Source organism: Salmo trutta, chromosome 20 (genome assembly GCF_901001165.1).
Source record: "Salmo trutta chromosome 20, fSalTru1.1, whole genome shotgun sequence".
NCBI lineage: Eukaryota > Metazoa > Chordata > Actinopteri > Salmoniformes > Salmonidae > Salmo > Salmo trutta.
In genome coordinates, this window is record NC_042976.1 from 40640688 (window position 1) to 40660380 (window position 19693).

A 19693-nucleotide genomic window follows, 5' to 3' on the forward strand; every position below is an offset into this window, starting at 1 on the left:
TCCGTTCACCTACACTGCGTCTAGCAAAGACAGCGGTTGGAACCAAAAATCTTGAATTTGGAATCATTAGACCAAAGAACAGATTTCCTTTGGTCTAATGTCCATTGCTCATGTCTCTTGGCCCAAGCAAGTCTCTTCTTCTCATTGGTGTCCTTTAGTAGTGGTTTCTTTGCAGCAAATTGACCATGAAGGCCTGATTCACGTAGTCTCCTCTGAACAGTTGATGTTGAGATGTCTGTTACTTGAACTCTGTGAAGCATTTATTTGGGCTGCAATTTCTGAGGCTGGTAACTCTAATGAACTTATCCTCTGCAGCAGAGGTAACTCTGGGTCTTCCTTTCCTGTGGCAGTCCTCATGAGAGGCAGTTTCATCATAGCACTTGATGTTTTTTGCGACTGCACTTGAAGTAATGTTAGAAGTTCTTGAAATTTTTGTTTTAAAGTAATGATGGACTGTCATTTCTCTTTGCTTATTTGAGCTGTTCTTGCCATAATATGGATTTGGTATTTTACCAAATAGGGCTATCTTTTGTATACCACCCCTACCTTGTCACAACACAACTGATTGGCTCAAATGCATTAAGAAGGGAAGAAATTCCACAAATTAACTTTTAACAAGGCACACCTGTTAATTGAAATGCATTCCAGGTGATTACCTCATGAAGCTGGTTGAGAGAATGCCAAGAGTGTGCAACGCTGTCATCAAGGCAAAGGGTGGCTACTTTGAAGAATCTCAAATATATTTAGAATTATTTAACACTTTTTTGGTTTCTTCTATTATCTCGGCTGTCGAAAGGAGCAGACCAAAGTGCAGCGTGGTTGTAGTTCCACATTTTATTAAATCCGTGAAAGTTTGCTAAACACAAATAACTGAATAAACAAAACAACAACACTTGACACAGCGAGAAACAAACACTACTCAAAATATAATTACCCACAAAACCCAGGAAGAAAAACCCCTACTTAAATATGATCTCCAATCAGAGGTAACGAAGACCAGCTGCCTCCAATTGGAGATCAACCCCAAAAACAACAACATAGAAATAGAAAAACTAGAACTTAAACATAGAAATAGAAAACATAGAAAAACACAAAACACCCCCTGTTACGCCCTGACCTACTCTACCATAGAAAGTCACATCTTACTATGGTCAGGACGTGACATCTATACAGTTGAAGTCGGAAGTTTACATACACCTTAGCCAAATATATTTAAACTCAGTTTTTCACAATTCCTGACATTTAATCCTAGTAAAAATTACCTCTTAGGTCAGTTAGGATCAATCAAATGTATTTATAAAGCCCTTCTTACATCAGCTGATGTCACAAAGTGCTGTACAGAAACCCAGCCTAAAACCCCAAACAGCAAGCAATGCAGGTGTAGAAGCACAGTGGCTAGGAAAAACTCCCTAGAAAGGCCAGAACATAGGAAGAAACCTAGAGAGGAACCAGGCTATGAGGGGTGGCCAGTCCTCTTCTGGCTGTGCCGGGTGGAGATTATGACAGAACATGGCCAAGATGTTCAAATGTTCATAGATGACCAGCACAGTCAAATAATAATAATCACAGTGGTTGTTGAGGGTGCAACCTCAGGAGTAAATGTCAGTTGGCTTTTCCTAGCCAATCATTCAGAGTATCTCTACCGCTCCTGCTGTCTCTAGAGAGTTGAAAACAGCAGGTCTGGGACAGGTAGCACGTCCGGTTAACAGGTCATGGTTCCATAGCCACAGGCAGAACATTTGAAACTGGAGCAGCAGCACGGCCAGGTGGACTGGGGTAAGCAAGGAGTCATCTGGCCAGGTAGTACTGAGGCATGGTCCTAGGGCTCAGGTCCACACACACAGAGGCAGAGGGAGAGGGAGAGGGAGAGAGAGAGAGAGAGAGACACCGGATAAGGACACCGGATAAGACAGGAGAAATACTCCAGATATAACAGACTGACCCTAGCCCCCCCGACACATAAACTACTGCAGCATAAATACTGGAGGTTGAGACAGGAGGGGTCGGGAGACACTGTGGCCCCGTCCAACGATACCCCCGGACAGGGCCAAACAGGCAGGATATAACCCCACCCACTTTGCCAAAGCACAGCCCCCACACCACTAGAGGGATATCTTCAACCACCAACTTACCATCCTGAGACAAGGCCGAGTATAGCCCACAATGATCTCCGCCACGGCACAAGCCAAGGGGAGCGCCAACCCGGATCACCACTTTATTTTAAGAATGTGAAATGTCAGAATAATAGTAGAGAGAGATTTAGTTCAGCTTTTATTTTTTTCCATCACATTCTCAGTGGGTCAGAAGTTTACATACACTCAATTAGTATTTGGTAGCATTGCCTTTAAATTGTTTAACTTGGGTCAAACGTTTCGGGTAGCCTTCTACAAGCTGCCCACAATAAGTTGGGTGAGTTTTGGCCCATTCCTCCTGACAGAGCTGGTGTAACTGAGTCAGGTTTGTAGGCCTCCTTGCTCGCACATGCTTTTTCAGTTCTGCCCACAAATGTTCTATAGGATTAAGGTCTGGGCTTTGTGATGGCCACTCCAATACCTTGACTTTGTTGTCCTTAAGCCAATTTGCCACAACTTTGTAAGTATGCTTGGGGTCATTGTCCATTTGGAAGACCCATTTGCAACCAAGCTTTAACTTCCTGACTGATATCTTGAGATGTTGCTTCAATATATCCACATAATTTTCCTCCCTCCATGATGCCATCAATTTTGTGAAGTGCACCAGTCCCCCCTGCAGCAAAGCACCCCCACAACATGGTGCTGCCACTCCTGTGCTTCACAGTTTGGATTGTATTCTTCGGCTTGCAAGCCTCCCTCATTTTCCTCCAAACATAACAATGGTCATTATGGCTAAACAGTTCTATTTTTGTTTCATCAGACCAGAGGACATTTTTCCAAAAAGTATGATCTTTGTGCCCACGTGCAGTTGCAAACCGTAGTCTGGCTTTTGATGGCGGTTTTGGAGCAGTGGCTTCTTCCTTGCTGAGCGGCCTTTCAAGTTATGTCGATATAGGACTCGTTTTACTGTGGACATAGATACTGTTGTACCTGTTTCCTCCAGCATCTTCACAGGGTCCTTTGCTGTTGTTCTGGGATTGATTTGCACTTTTTGCACCAAAGTATGTTCATCTCCAGGAGACAGAACGCGTCTCCTTCCTGAGAGGTATGCCGGCTGTGTGGTCCCATGGTGTTTATACTTGCATTCTATTGTTTGTACAGATGAACGTGGTACCTTAAAGGCATTTGGAAATTGCTCCCAAGGATAAACCAGACTTGTGGAGGTCTACAATTATTTTTCTTAGGTCTTGGATGATTTCTTTTGATTTTCCCATGATGTCAAGCAAAGAGGCAATGAGCTTGAAGGTAGGCCTTGAAATACATCCACAGGTACACCTCCATTTAACTCAAATGATGTCAGTTAGCCTATCAGAAGCTTCTAAAGCCATGACATAATTTTCTGGAATTTTCCAAGCTGTTTAAAGGCACAGTCAATTTAGTGTATGTAAACTTCTGACCCACTGGAATTGTGATACAGTGAATTATAAGTGAAATAATCTGTCTGTTAACAATTGTTCGACAAATGACTTGTGTCATGCACAGAGTAGATGTTCTAACCGACTTGCCAAAACTATAGTTTGTTAACAAGAAATTTGTGGAGTGGTTGAAAAATGAGTTTTAATGACTCCAACTTTAGTATGTAAACTTCCGACTTCAACTGTATGTGTTATTTAATAGTTGATGTTTTCACTATTATTCTACAATGTAGAAAATAGTAAAAAATAAAGATAATCCCTGAATGAGTAGGTGTGTCCACCCTATTGACTGGTACTGTACATAAGAATCACTGTCAGTTTTATCCGTTAAAGAGCCTCTGAATATAACCAAACGCAGCTACTAGCCTCACTTTCCAGGGACATATTATAATTGTCAGGTAAATAAATTATCTCCTTGGAGGTGACAATTGTATAACTGTTGCTCGAGCCATTGTTGATGAGACAGAGCGAGCAGCAACCTCCCTGGGACTCGTTCATTGTGCTACTTTCCTCCTGCCTAAACATCAATAAATCCGATTTTATCTGCGTGCTCTTTGTTTCACAGTTCCGTGTTAGTTTGACATTGACCAGAGCCATTACATAGAAAGTTGCCAAGATTAAGAATCGTTGAATTGTACTGTTGAGAGGAGTCTAGAGAAAAGTCATTACTAATGTTGATGAAGTGACGTTGACTCTTTTTTGGTAAAACATCTTTTGGTAATGGCTGAGCGCTGAAATATATTTCCAATGCATCTTTGTGATATCAAATACAGTAAATCAGTACCAACTTTGCATAAAATGTCTTATTCATGTTTGGTAAAAGGTGAATGCAAGGAACATCTTTCACAACGTCTGATCATATCTCTCTTATTACTGGAGACCTTGCTAATTATGTACCATGTCTTGTCTCTTTAGACCACCACTCTGATTGGCCTATTGAAGACAGCCCGACTTCTGCGATTGGTGCGTGTTGCCCGGAAACTGGACCGTTACTCTGAGTACGGAGCGGCTGTACTCATACTACTCATGTGCATCTTTGCACTCATCGCTCACTGGCTAGCTTGCATATGGTACGCCATTGGCAATGTGGAGAAGCCTTACCTGGAGCACAACATTGGTTGGCTCGACAATCTTGGGGTGTCCATTGGCAAGAGGTATAACTTCAGTGACCCTAGCTCTGGGCCCTCCATCAAGGACAAATACGTCACAGCACTTTACTTCACGTTCAGCAGTCTAACCAGCGTGGGCTTTGGGAATGTCTCCCCAAATACCAACTCAGAAAAGATCTTCTCCATCTGTGTCATGCTGATTGGCTGTGAGTCTGATACTTCCCATTTCCTTTTACTTAGCTGCTCGGAATGTTAGAATTAACTAACATTCACAAGATTCATTGTGCTAATAGCTAGCACAAAGGACTGGTGACTTTTACTTTTGTCTGTGTGTTGTGCAGCCCTCATGTATGCCAGCATCTTCGGTAACGTGTCAGCTATCATCCAGCGGCTGTATTCGGGCACGGCCAGGTACCACACCCAGATGCTCCGGGTTCGAGAGTTCATCCGCTTCCACCAGATCCCCAACCCACTAAAGCAGCGGCTGGAGGAGTATTTCCAACACTCCTGGACCTACACGAATGGCATCGACATGAACACGGTAAGCAGCAAAACCTCAATTCAGCATACCAACATAGTTCAATCCTATTGCTTGCCAATGTGATCCTCATGCAAAATGTTCAAAAAAACGTTTTTTTTCATTTCTGCTTTTCAAATGGATTAACATCTACACTGGTAAGAGCAGGAGGTACATATGTGAAAGTATGAATGTAAACCATTTCCATGTTAAGCTTAATTGCTTTACGTTTTTGTTTGGCTTTTAAATCATAATATCATACTAGCCCATGTGTAGACAGTAGACAACCAGCAACACCATAATCCATCATCATCACTTTTCTATTCAGTTTTAGAGTGAGGTGTTTGAGTTTCCATACCATCTCCTGTGTGCCAACAGCCCAACGCTGAGCTTCCACATGCATGCCAGATTACAATTACCCGAGTGCTTTGAGCTGAGGCCAAGGGCATATGTCACAGATTGGCTTTATTTGCATCCCCATTAGCTTTTACAGAAGCAGCAGCTACTCTTCCTGGGGTCCACAAAAAACAGTAACAAAGTAACAAAACACTGATAGACAAGGACAGTCACACAAATACAACGATATACAGGCAAAACGATTTTTTTTTAAATACTAAAAAGTGTGCATGTGGATGCATGAGCTTGCTTGAAGGATACAGTAGTGCTTTTTCCTTTTCAAGTACAGCATACTGTAGAAAAACTTTGGACAACTTACTGCATCTTTCATTGTGAAAAACGTCCTAACGGCCTGTGTTTTATAGAATGTGCATTTGCATCACTGAAACACTGTTGTGGGGCAACAGGGGAATAGTTTAGCCCAGATTCATTCGCATGTATTGTAGAGGTAAGTATATTCTGTTATTGTTTTTGTCACAACCGGTAGCCTATTTTAAATTCCAGGAGATAAAACCATATTGAAATACTAACCATTTGAGAAGGGTGATAATAACAATGACAACATACATGTGAAACACTGTTTCCTGACTCCTGAGGTGAATCCATCGTGGTTGCATTCTATAATTGTTTCATTTCTCTACAAACACTGTAGGTGTTAAAAGGCTTCCCTGAGTGTCTGCAGGCAGATATCTGCCTCCACCTCAACCAGGCTCTGTTGGAGAGCTGCAAGGCCTTCCACGGAGCCACCAAGGGCTGCCTGAGAGCCCTGGCCATGCGCTTCCAGACCACCCACGCCCCCCCAGGGGACACCCTGGTCCACAGCGGAGACGTCCTAACTGCACTTTACTTCCTGTCTCGGGGCTCCATAGAGATCCTGAAAGATGACATTGTGGTAGCCATTCTGGGTAAATGCATGTGAACTATAGAAACTGGTGTTTTTTTCCTGGTCATGTGGTCAGTAAAATTTTTATTATATGCTATTATTAGGCAGGGCTCCAGACTGCGACCATTTAGTCGCATTTTGCAACCCTTTGACTTGGCTGTGAGAGTACAATTCTTAATTGGTTGCATCGGTGCGAGCTGCAAATTCTATCTGCTCACTCAAAATGTTCTGTTTTTTGGATTTTTAACCATTGAAGAGAGGAGGGCCTCAGCTTTCTGTATCACAACCGGCCATGATTGGGAGTCCCATAGGGCGGTGCACAATTGGTCCAGCGTCATCCGGGTTTGGCTGGTGTAGGCCATCATTGTAAATAAGAATTTCTTCTTAACTGACTTGCCTAGTTAAATAAAGGTTAAATAAAACATTTACATTTTAAACAAAGCAGTTTCATTTAAGGACCAACAAATTGAAAGCTGTGCCATTTAGATTTCAAAATAGATTTTTGATGTACTGATTCTATGGCACGTTGTTTATGAACTGTTATGCAAAACGACGCCGGATTCAAAACTTTGAATATTTTAATTTCAATTATTATACACAACTCTTGCAACCAATAGAATGTTATATATATATATATATATATATATATATATATATATATATATACAGTTTAAGTCAGAAGTTTACATACACTTGGGTTGGAGTCATTAAAACTCGTTCCACAAATTTCTTGATAACAAACTATTGTTTTGGCAAGTCGGTTAGGACATCTACTTTGTGCATGACACAAGTAATTTTTCCAATAATTGTTTACAGACAGATTATTTCACTTATAATTCACTGTATCACAATTCCAGTGGGTCAGAAGTTTACATACACTAAGTTGACTGTGCCTTTAAACAGCTTGGAAAATTCCAGAAAATGATGTCATGGCTTTAGAAGCTTCTGATAGGCTAATTGACAGTATTTGAGTCAATTGGAGGTGTACCTGTGGATGTATTTCAAGGCCTACCTTCAAACTCAATGCCTCTTTGCTTGACATCATGGGAAAATCAAAAAAAATCAGCCAAGACCTCAGAGAAAAAATTGTAGACCTCCACACGTCTGGTTCATCCTTGGGAGCAATTTCCAAACGCCTTTAAGGTACCACGTTCATCTGTACAAACAATAGTATGCAAGTATAAACACCATGGGACCACGCAGCTGTCATACCTCTCAGGAAGGAGATGCATTCTGTCTCCTAGAGATGAACGTACTTTGGTGCGAAGAGTGCAAATCAATCCCAGAACAACAGCAAAGGACATTGTGAAGATGCTGGAGGAAACAGGTACAAAAGTATCTATATCCACAGTAAAACAAGTCCTATATCAACATAACCTGAAAGGTCGCTCAGCAAGGAAGAAGCCACTGCTCCAAAACCGCCATAAAAAAGCCAGACTGCGGTTTGCAACTGCACATGGGGACAAAGATTGTACTTTTTGGAGAAATGTCCTCTGGTCTGATGAAACAAAAATAGAACTGTTTGGCAATAATGACTATCGTTATGTTTGGAGGAAAAAGTGGCATGCTTGCAAGCCGAAGAACACCATCCCAACTGTGAAGCACGGGGGGGGGAGCAGCATCATGTTGTGGGTGTGCTTTGCTGCAGGAGGGACTGGTGCACTTCTCAAAATAGATGGCATCATGAGGGAGGAAAATTATGTGGATATATTGAAGCAACATCTCAAGACATCAGTCAGGAAGTTAAAGCTTGGTCGCAAATGGGTCTTCCAAATGGACAATGACCCCAGGCGTACTTCCAAAGTTGTGGCAAAATGGCTTAAGGACAACAAAGTCAAGGTATTGGAGTGGCCATCACAAAGCCCTGACCTCAATCCTATAGAAAATTTGTGGGCAGAACTGAAAAAGCATGTGCGAGCAAGAAGGCCTACAAACCTGACTCAGTTACACCAGCTCTGTCAGGAGGAATGGGCCAAAATTCACCCAACTTATTGTGGGAAGCTTGTGGAAGGCTACCCGAAACGTTTGACCCAAGTTAAACAATTTAAAGGCAATGCTACCAAATACTAATTGAGTGTATGTAATAAAAGCTGAAATAAATCATTCTCTCTACTATTATTCTGACATTTCACATTCTTACAATAAAGTGGTGATCCTAACTGACCTACGACATGGCATTTTTACTAGGATTAAATGTCAGGAATTGTGAAAAACTGAGTTCAAATGTATTTGCCTAAGGTGTATGTAAACTTCCGACTTCAACTGTATGAAGAAACTGGTGTTCAAAAGTTTGGGGTCACTTAGAAATGTCCTTGTTTTTGAAAGAAAAGCAATTTTTTGTCCATTTAAAATAACATCAAATTGATCAGAAATACAGTGTAGACATTGTTAATGTTGTAAATGACTATTGTAGGTGGAAACGGCTGCTTTTTCTATGGAATATCTACATAGGCGTCCAGAGGCCCATTATCAATGGCACGTTGTGTTAACTAATCCAAGTTTATCATTTTAAAACGCTAATTGATCATTAGAAAACCCTTTTGCAATTATGTTAGCACAGCTGAAAACTGTTGTTCTGATTATATTCTAGCCTATTCTACTACCCATTGAAGTTTTATTTTTTTATAAAAAATGTTTTACACATTTTTCTCTCCAATTTCATGGTATCCAATTGGCAGTTACAGTCTTGTCCCATTGCTGCAACTCCCTTACGGACTCGGGGGAGGCGAAGGTTGAGAGCCGTGCGTCCTCCAAAACAACCCAGCCAAGCCGCACTGCTTCTTGACACATTGTCCGCTTAATCCGGAATCCAGCCACACCAATGTGTCGGAGGAAACACCGTACACCTGGCGACCGTGTCAATGTGCATTGTCAGCACGTTCCACTTCCTCAGATGGTGAATTTTCCCCAAATAATTAGCCTATGTGATGTGAGTACACAAAAAAAGATATAAGCAAATTAATCTATTGAACAAAGGAGTCAAATTCTGGAGCACTATTTTGATATCGCAACAGTGGCCTAATTGTCATCCCCCAAATTCATGAAAATCACTGGTTGCTCATCAAAATAATGTAGCCATAGTGGAGCAAGGAAGCGAACCCACATCGCTGGCATGAAAGGTAAACACCCTACACATCACACCAATAGGGTCAACTCACTTGGTGGGAATTGTAAGGTGGCATATATAGCAAGAATCACTACACTGCCCACTCCAAACAGGAAGGCAAGTTCCACTGCATTGAATACTCAACCCCCTCACTCGTCCGGGCTGTGCCTTCCTATGACTCATGCCCACCATTTCACTTCTTACACCAATGCAGCAAAAGGTGGGTTCGGAAAAGCAAACCCAGGTCGCTGGCATGAAAGGCAAACACCCACCCGCACCAATAGGGTTAACCCACGAAGTGGGAATCGTAACGTGGCTCATATAGCGAGGATCAATACAATATCTTGAATTATGCATTCCTGCTGCTTGGACATGTTAGATCACAGGTGTCAAATGCATTTTATGGAGGGCGGAGTGTCTCCTGGTTTTTGTTATTTGCTTTCAATATGTGTCCAATTAAGACCTAGACAACCAGGTGAGGGGAGTTCCTAACTAATCAGTGAACTTGAATTGATCCATCAAGCACAAGGGGGAGTGAAAACGCGCAGCACATGGCCCTCAATGGACTGAGTTTGACACCTGTGTGTTAGATGAAACAACTTATTTCTTGAATCAAACTATTTAAGTATCATTGTGAATGATTTTATGGGCTGGTGCCACCAGGGGAAAGGTTAGTTTGGAGCCTGGTTAGGGGCAGGGGGTTTTTCTGACCATGTGATCTGAGCAGGAAAAACTCCAGGCTTTATACATGCTGATTGGAAGACAGCTAATGCTGATTGGTAGCTTTTTAAGCATGTTTTGGCATGTTTGCTGGATGGGTTGAATTGAATTATTGATTTGAATTATTCCGTCCTAGCCAGTGTAGGGTTTCGTGCTCATATGATATTTGGCAATGTGTAGATCTAGATGTCAACTCAGGCAGAGATACACAGTGTCACCTCCCAGAGGAAAGATGGCTGGTTATTTAAACACCGACCCACCTGCAGTGGGAGTTCTCTTGTCCAAATCTGACAACTGACTGCAACAATGTGTTCTGTCTCATCTACCCGGACTCGTAAGCGTGAACACCTGAATGTATTTTATACCAGCTGCCTTATCTTATTCTCTTATTATTCTTAAACAATAATAGTAAAACCTCCATTCCTAAGGTCTTATTTTTTATTTTCTTTGATTGAACCTTTTATTTTAACCGGGAAGACATATTGAGACCTCGGTCTCTTTTACACATGTGCTCTGTATATGTAGGTACAGCGTTATTGCATTAGAATTGTTCATCTGACAGAATGGAGGCTCTGACATTTATAATAAGTGGCTCCGCGTGAGACTGTTTGGCAACTTCAAAGAGCAAAGTGAAACAGCTGTCATTGCATTGCACCACTGCTCTTTTAATAGCTGCAAAAGTGAAGGAACACAACAGAGGCCTAGCAGAGGCATAAGAAACAATAGAAGGAGGAGATGTTATCTTCTGTTATCTGATTGTCAACAGTTCTTAGCAGTATTGTCTTATAGGTATAGTGTTTCACCTATATGCATTTGGCAGCGGCACACCGCCACTGCTAAATCGTGGCCGCCACTTAAAAGGAAAAATAAAATATTACACATTTGTGATGGTAAAACGTTTGTGTAAACCTAACCGACTATAACCAGATATAAAGTATTTACAAAATATAATGGAGCAATATCATTTTAAATAAGACTATCTTTGAGAACCGACAATCACCAAAATCAAAACTAAACAGTCAGGGAGAATCTACATTTACAAAAATGTCATGGCATGGGGCCCCCATCGATTTTTGTTCTAATGTTTGAGTCACTCAGATAGCATAAGAACACGGCATAAGCCATGGCAAAATGTGTACAATTGGAAATTAGCTTCCATTGCTAAAGAAAATCTTAGGGGGAAGCACTGAGGTAATATTGGTTAGTAGTTATTAAAATGGCCTACACATGAGAGTAGTAAGGAATTGTTTTCCATACAGTAATATCACACTTGAAACCCACAGACTACCAGGTTTTGCAGGCTAAGCCTAGATTAAATTGAGCATCTTTCATCACATGAAAGACCTGACATAATAAGGCCAGAACCAGGCCAAAGCTGCTGTGTAATACAAAACCAATAATATGAATTACACTGGAAGATGCATATCTCATAGATCCGCATATTTGGAAACAATACATTGATATATCACAGCAACGTTCCAAAAGCCAATTAAATGAATTCTGCCACTAGAGCATATCTGCCCAGGGAACACTTTTAAGAAAGTGAAACTGCAATGAGCCATAGGGAAATCAACTTGTATGTATAATAAATGCTTTTGAGAACCAAAACCCTCCAAAATGACGATTGTTTGTATGCTAATATTCCATTGAAGACTATTGTTCTATTGTAACCCTGGTACAAAGCCCTGGTGTGTGAGCTATGTGTAGGCTTCCATGTTGGAGGCGTCTGGTCCCTGCTGAGTTGGAACACTAAGGCTGGAGACCACTCCTCATAAGTCACTTAAAGCCACACAGCAGTCCAACCTATTGCATCTCATTCACACAAAATGCTGCACAGGGGTTGACATTTATTAAGAATTGACACCACTGAAAGGTCTCTTAAGATGCCCTTTAAGGCCAGGCACCACACCCTAATAGGCCTAAATATTTTTGGTTTAATTTTGTTAAGACACTCCAGGACCGGACTTACAGATGTTACTACATATAATCCAGTTTTTAACATTCTCTATGAAATGGGCTTTTAAATGAGACGTGATTCAATGTAAGGAGCTTTGAAATTATGGATGCATGTCCATTTAAAAGTGTTTACATTATGACATTTGGTGAAGGGTGGATGATACACTAACAAAAATGTACAACAGGCGGTTAGACAGACAGAATAGGCACTCGATAGGCATTCGTATCCTCAAAAGGCAAACCCAGACAGGACGTCCTTCTCTACACCAGTCCAATCCATTAGTCTACACACAGACAGACCAGAGCAATTCTCCTAATCTTCTGAGATTATATGACCATCCTTTATTCGCTGAGACTCCAACCAGCTCTCCTGATGTCTGGGTGTATTCTCCTGATAATTCTCTCTAAGAAGAACCTAACCTCATCTCCAATCTCTCTCTCTCTCTCTCTCTCTCTCTCTCTCTCTCTCTCTCCCTCTCTCTCTCTACTCGCCAGGAAAGAATGACATCTTTGGAGAAATGATCCATCTGTACGCCAAACCTGGAAAGTCCAATGCGGACGTCAGAGCCCTGAGTTACTGTGACCTGCATACCATACAGAGAGATGATCTCTTAGAGGTGCTTGACATGTACCCCGAGTTTGCCGATTTCTTCCTGACAAATCTGGAGCTGACATTCAACCTCAGAGACGAGAATGGCAAGGTATATCGACGCTGAACAAAAACATAAACGCAACATGCAACAATTTCAACGATTTTACCGAGTAACGGTTCATATAAGGAAATCAGTCAATTGAAACAAATTATTTAGGCCCTAATTTATGGATTTCAAATGACTGAGAACACAGATATGCATCTGTTGGTCACAGATACCTTAAAAAAAGGTAGGAGCGTGGATCAGAAAACCAGTCAGTACCTGGTGTGCCCACCATTTTGCCTCGTGCAGCATGACATCTCCTTCGCATAGAGTTGATCAGGCTGTTGATTGTGGCCTGTGGAATGGTATCCCACTCCTCTTCAATGGCTGTGCGAAGTTGCTGGATATTGGCGTGAACTGGAACACGCTGTCGATTCAGAGCATCCCAAACATGCTCAATGGGTGACAGGTCTGGTGTGTATGCAGGCCATGGAAGAACTGGGACATTTTCAGCTTCCAGGAACTGTGTACAGGTCGTGCATTATCATGCGGAAACATGAGATGATGGTGGTGGATGAATGGCACGACAAGGGGCCTAAGGATCTCATCACGGTATCTCTGTGCATTCCTGGACATTCCTGCAGTCAGCATGCCAATTGCACACTCCTTCAAAACTTGAGACATCTGTTGCATTGTGTTGTGTGAGAAAACTGCACATTTTAGAGTGGCCTTTTATTGTCCCCAGCACAAGGGGCACCTACCTGTGTAATGATCCTACTGTTTAATCAGCTTCCTGATATGCCACATCTGTTAGGTGGATGGATTATCTTGGCAAAGGAGAAATGCTCACTATCAGGGATGTAAACAAATTTGTGCACAACATTTTGAGAGAAATAAGCTTTTTGTGCGTATGGAAAATCATTTATTTCAGCTCATGAAACATGGGACCAACACTTTACATGTTGCGCTTATGTTTTTGTACGTCAAACAGTGCACATGGTCATAACACTAGCCTGTTGGGTCCTCTGTCGAAACTGTATGGTCAATAAACATACAGTATTCTGTAGCATATTTTGACAATGAAATAGGCCTGACTATAACAAAAAAATATAAGAATTACCATATGAGATTGGGATAAACAAAACGTTATATAATCTGTAATAATATTTTAAAAGCTCACCCCCTGTATTCTTAAGTATTTCTTAATGTTCGGAAAGGTCATTGCATGACGATGACAATTATGCGTTATGACGTTATGTTAATGTATATGTTGAGGGTATGTGACTACACTGACATTACTTAGTATTCATTGACTATGCTCACGGCCACCGCTATTAAATAGAGATGCTACATTGTGGCTTTAATTAGATGTTGCTGTAGCAAATTATGTAATATTTATTGCATGATATTACATTAGCGAGGTGGGCCTAGTTTCAGTGATTGTATGTTCTGACGTTTCCATCGTTGCAGGCTGCGTATTCTCACGCTAGTGACTCAGATCTAGAGGAAGACGTTAAGAGCACAAAGATCACAAGAAGGATCTCCTTCACACCACATCCGACTAAAGGCGAGTTCTGTATCCACACTTTGCACGAGCACTTCCTCTTGTCATTTTTCACTGAGCAGCTCTCTCAGTCCCAGAGGAGTTCAGTGCTTTCTCTCTGTAATAGTGTTCCACTGCCTCGTCTTGATTACAATTCCACAGGGGGAAGCAACAAGGAAACAGAAAATGACTCCGGGAGGGAGAGGGAGTCCTACTTGTGCCTAAAGAGAACTTCAGTTGACCTGAAACAATCAGGGAAGGAGGAGCAGATGTCCATGGGGTCGGCCATCCAGGGGTGTCCCTCGGTGGAAGACCTTGCACTGGGGCTCGACTCCAATCCCCCTGGAGACATCATGGAGAGAACTCCCTCTTATGACGATAACATTGGTGAGCAGCAATACAATCGTAACCCTTTCTGTGCTCACACATTAACACCCAAGTCTATTGTTGGAGCACAGAAACTAAATGTCCCCACATTAATCGTCAGATTTTTCTACTCATACTACTTTCTAAAATGATCTACAGTTCATTAGTGGATTTCAAATGAGCTGTACGGTACGGCCTGTACGGTCCCTGGGCCACGTGCTGTTAAGGTCATTGATTGGGCCCCTGAGTTCTAAGAGGGATGACTTCATATCAGTTGGGAGATGGCCACCGCTGTAAAACATCCCTTTTAAGAGGATCATAGAACATCATCCACTTATCCCCCCCATCAGTGTCTTGTCACAGTCATACTGTTAAGATAGGCCTCTGATTTGGTCATTGCCTCAGCTACATGGTGACGAAAAGTACCACGTACTGTACAGCCAAAAACACCCCACCGTGTCAGTGGGTGGGTGCAAGACGAAGTATCCAGAAACAGTGAGACAGTAAATGCACCTGTGTAGGAGGCTAAGAGCGAAGACACAAAGACAATATAGGCCTATCAATCAAACCCCACCCCACTGTAAATCCCGGAGTAGAGCCATGTGCATGGAGCTGAAATGTGTACCAAAACGAGTCTCAGTGGAACAGTTTCTTTCACCAGCTTAAGTCACAGGCAGCCTTTTTTTAGAGACTTTAGGGAAAGCTGCTGCACTGCTTTCGCACAGATGCTCGCCCTCCAAATGTGCACGGTACGTCCTAGTTAGTTCTCATCCCAGAAGTTCAATACCTTATAAGAAATAGGCTTACAGCATTACCTGAGGTGACTGTAGATGAGTGTCTGTAGGAGAACTGCAATTGATTTCCACGCTCTGATGGAGAAAATCAATGTTACTCACGCGTCTTTACAACACACACAACAGTGTGTCGCTGACTAAGTCACACGTAGAATTCGCGATGATGACTATTCCAATAGGCTCACATTGTTCTATGAATGGCCTGATGTTTACAATAGAGACCACAGAAAGAGGAGTGTGTATTTCAGTCTGGGCATCCCAAAGGCTCCTGCTACAACAGATAAACGTGATTAAAGTTCATTATCAGCCTGTCAGTTGTTTCAAATCATAAAAAAAAGGCTGCTTTTACCCACACCAGCATTAATCAGGGTATACAGCACGTATTAGCAGTGTGTTTAGCAGAGATAACACCAGAGTTAGCCCGAATGTCCCACCACGACATAGAACCATTGTCTCCTGAAACACTAGCTAGGCTAATAAATTACAAACACAAGGAACAACATACAGAAGCTTTTCACCCAAAGATGAATAGAATAGTGTTGTTCTATTTTCAATGGTTGGATGGTTTAGTGATTACCAGGCACCTGTGCTCTGACCCACATGTGAGCTTATAAAGGATGTGTATTTCCCTCCCTTGCCAGATCTGTGCAATGACAAATGGGTCTGCAAGAAGCCCCGAGACTACCTGGATGAGTCAGCACAATTGCAGGACCTGAGGGGCGAGGACGGCGATGCCAGTGAAATCACATACGGAGAGGTGGAGCAACGCTTAGATCAGCTCGAAGAGCACTTGAACAGGTTGGCCTGCTGTACTGCACTCCTTTGGCCATCTCTGACATCTACAATGTAATGTCAAACATTCATGAACATCTAGCTTCACTCCAGCTATAAAGACCAATAATAAGATGTGAGAGCCAGAAGGGAGACAAAATTTTATAACATCCAGTGATGGAACTTAAAGGAAAATACCACTCAAAAACTATCATAGTATTTGTAAAATGCCTCATACTGTGACACTTTCTGTATTTTGAAAGTTCTATATCTTGAAAACTTGATTGTTGACATGCAAAACATATTGGGACTGTATCAACAGTGGACTAATGAAACAAATACCAAAATATAGTTTGAGTATAATTTTCCTAGAAGTATTTTGGGCACTAGTAGACTGCATTTTCTACTAGCCTGGTCTGAAAAGTAGCCTGGTCTGAAATCTGCTATGCGATAATAGAAAAGACAACATTTCATCTGGATCTCGGGCTAGTTTGGCACATTTTCTACTAGCCTGGTCTAAAAAGTACTAGCCTCGGGCTAGCGAGCTAGCTTCATTTCCATCCATGTCAACATTACATGTAAATGGACTACTTGTTCCATGTGCATTAATACAGTACATTTGAACCCCCTTTATTTCCTGAGGCAGACAAACAGGTTGAGTGGAGAGATAACACACCTGCAGCCAGCAGGCTGCCAAGAGTAGACAGTCAAACAGCAGGTGGTACCGTATTTTTAGCAGAAATTATCACAGAATAGGAGACAACGCATTGGAGGGCTCCTGCATCCGGGTGGCCCATTTTTCTGTCTCCAAAAGACTCACATTATCCAGTGCACTCTTTCTGACCCTGGGTTTTAACCAACCATTAGCAGCTACCTTTTGTGTGGTTTTAGCAACATGTCTCCACCATTTAGGCTCTATTTCAGCGGTAGCCTAATGACCATCGTTCAAAGGGGGGGGGGAGCAGCGCTAAAATAATTTCTAATTGCTGGTCTCCTCAACACAGCCATTATATTACACTAAACGAAACAAGGTTGTCTGTTATTTGAATGGCAGAGAATCCGTCTTCCCGTATGTGTCAAGAGTGACGGCCTGCTGAACAAATGATGAAGGCATTTTACCAAGCATGTGCATAATGGCACTATTTCTGATTGACGGATGGCTGCTAAGGGCAATTACAATGATTCATCAGCATTACCACAGATAATGCTCTATATATAGCAGCAGGAGGATATGCATCCATTATGACTACCGGTAATGTGAGTTAGCCAGACATTGTTACCCCACCCTTACTGATTCATTATGACTCCTAGAGAGAATCGGTAGGACTATTAGACATAGAGAGCCGATGGAACATGTTCCCAAGCCTTTTGATTTAATTGACAACCATGATGATCCTGTAAAGTCAACATAGATCACAAGCGCCCCCTAGTGCTAGAATTTGACACATACAACAACTGTACAATAAAAGCAAAACAACGATAGCCTAGAGACAGTATGGTTATTGATTGGTGTTGAACTTGTCTTCCATTAGCCTCCAGTCCCTATAACCAAGAGTAGCCGTTCATTTTCTGCATTCTGTGTTTGCAGGCTGGAGTCCCAGATGACATCAGATATTCAGACCATCCTGCAGCTGCTGCAGAGGCAGTCCACACTGGGACCTCCTGCCTACAGCACTGTGACCGCTAGTCCAGACTATCAAAGGCCAGCTGTTAGGGTCCAGCCAATTGCTGCTTTGACCAGCACCCATTGCTTCAGCCATTCATCACCACAAGTACGTACTGAACTGTTGATTTCCACAGAACAGACAGACAATGGAAATCAAGGACTAAGACTTTTTAAACACGGAATGGATATCATTTTTGAAAAGTGATGACCAGCTCCAAGGGTTCTGAGGCACTTTCTAATGGTCAAAGCACACACTTACGTTGAAATGTGTGTGTGTGTGTGTTTGCTGTTATTTCTTTTACATTATCAGAGTCCTGAACTCAACTTGGAGAGGAGTCATCAGGAATCCAAAGACTCGCTGTCAGGCTTGGCTTACATGGATGATTCACCAATAGAGGACAGCCTTACAGTACTGCTTGTACAAAGACACACACAGAACAAACCTGCAGGGCATCAGCATTCCAAATCTCTCTTTCTTCCTATTGAGGACTCCTCTCCGCTATCAGACTCATCTCCCAACACAGGACTTCATAGGCCAGTCTCAGACCCAGGACCTCCAAGGCCATAGAGCAAGATCTCTTATTTTCATTTTGCCTGTCTTCTCTGAAGTGTGACTCAGGGTTTCATTCTCTCTTAATTGCGTTGCAATATGTGAAGTATCTTGTAGTTTTCCTCCTGAAATGATTTGCATGACAGATTGTTTACGTTGCATGGTAGCTTTGATTCAGACCTCTGACAGGCAAGTGTGATTTTGGTAGGTTTACAAGGCAGTACATTTATTTTCACCGTAGTATGTTTATTTTATTTGCACTGCTTATTTGAACCACAAGTAGCTGTATCAGAAAGGCATTGTCCATATACTTCAGACTTTGTTTTAGATTGCAGCTTATTTTACTAAATGATTATGCATACATAGTATTACATGTTATGTAGCACATGGAGCGATATAATGTTAGCTTATCAATAGGCCCAGGAAATATAGATGGTGTATTGTGCCTATAACTAAATCCAAAAATCAAATCAGTAGCTTTATGTAGCCTCACTCTGCTCATTCTCAACATCAACTCAATCACATTGTTTTCCAATGTATTCTGCTCTCATAGTAAATGCACATGAATAAAATCTTATAGGAAAGACATGTACAAATATGTAAATGTATTTTTATTTATTAAGGAATACATTAAAGGATGGGGTGCAATTGAAATGTTAGTGGTAGCATATGTTTGTCCTGAAGCTATGGGAGCAATAAAATGAAACTGAAGCATTTACTTTTGAAGAACGTCCAATTGGTTGACCTTTTTTCTAAAGATTTGGTCCACCATATCTTTTCGTGGGGGAAATGTATTTTGCACTAAATGCTGCTTGAATATTCAGCAATGCAATTATTTTGTCTCATGCATGCATTTAGCATCCATTATCAATGGTGTACTGTAGTATTTACAGTATGGGATAACAAATGCCCTTGCTCTCTCTTCAATATAAATGAATGAAGACAAGACAGTATACTTGCATGTCCAAAGCACTAAAACGTTCAAGCAGTGGAAGGATTTAGGTTCCATGATTACTGTATTATAATTATAGAACGCGTGTGTCACATTAGTCCATTTCCAAACAAGGACACATATAACAGAGTAGCAGACAGTAAACGTATAATCACAATATTCCAACTAATGAATGTTTATTT

The 19693-nt window shown here is 41.7% G+C and overlaps 1 protein-coding gene across 1 annotated transcript in view; it reads left to right on the forward strand.

Annotated features, from left to right (window-relative positions):
- LOC115156063 (potassium voltage-gated channel subfamily H member 7) overlaps positions 1-19282 on the forward strand; it is a 47442-nt gene extending 28160 nt beyond the window's left edge. Inside the window, exons 8-16 of the mRNA XM_029703293.1 lie at positions 4463-4862; positions 4998-5197; positions 6222-6474; positions 12730-12935; positions 14340-14436; positions 14575-14799; positions 16214-16370; positions 17932-18115; positions 18320-19282. Of these exons, the coding sequence (XP_029559153.1) occupies positions 4463-4862; positions 4998-5197; positions 6222-6474; positions 12730-12935; positions 14340-14436; positions 14575-14799; positions 16214-16370; positions 17932-18115; positions 18320-18577 (1980 nt within the window). The 3' untranslated portion in view covers positions 18578-19282. The remainder of the gene's footprint in view (positions 1-4462; positions 4863-4997; positions 5198-6221; positions 6475-12729; positions 12936-14339; positions 14437-14574; positions 14800-16213; positions 16371-17931; positions 18116-18319) is intronic.
- Positions 19283-19693: the final 411 nt, after the last annotated feature.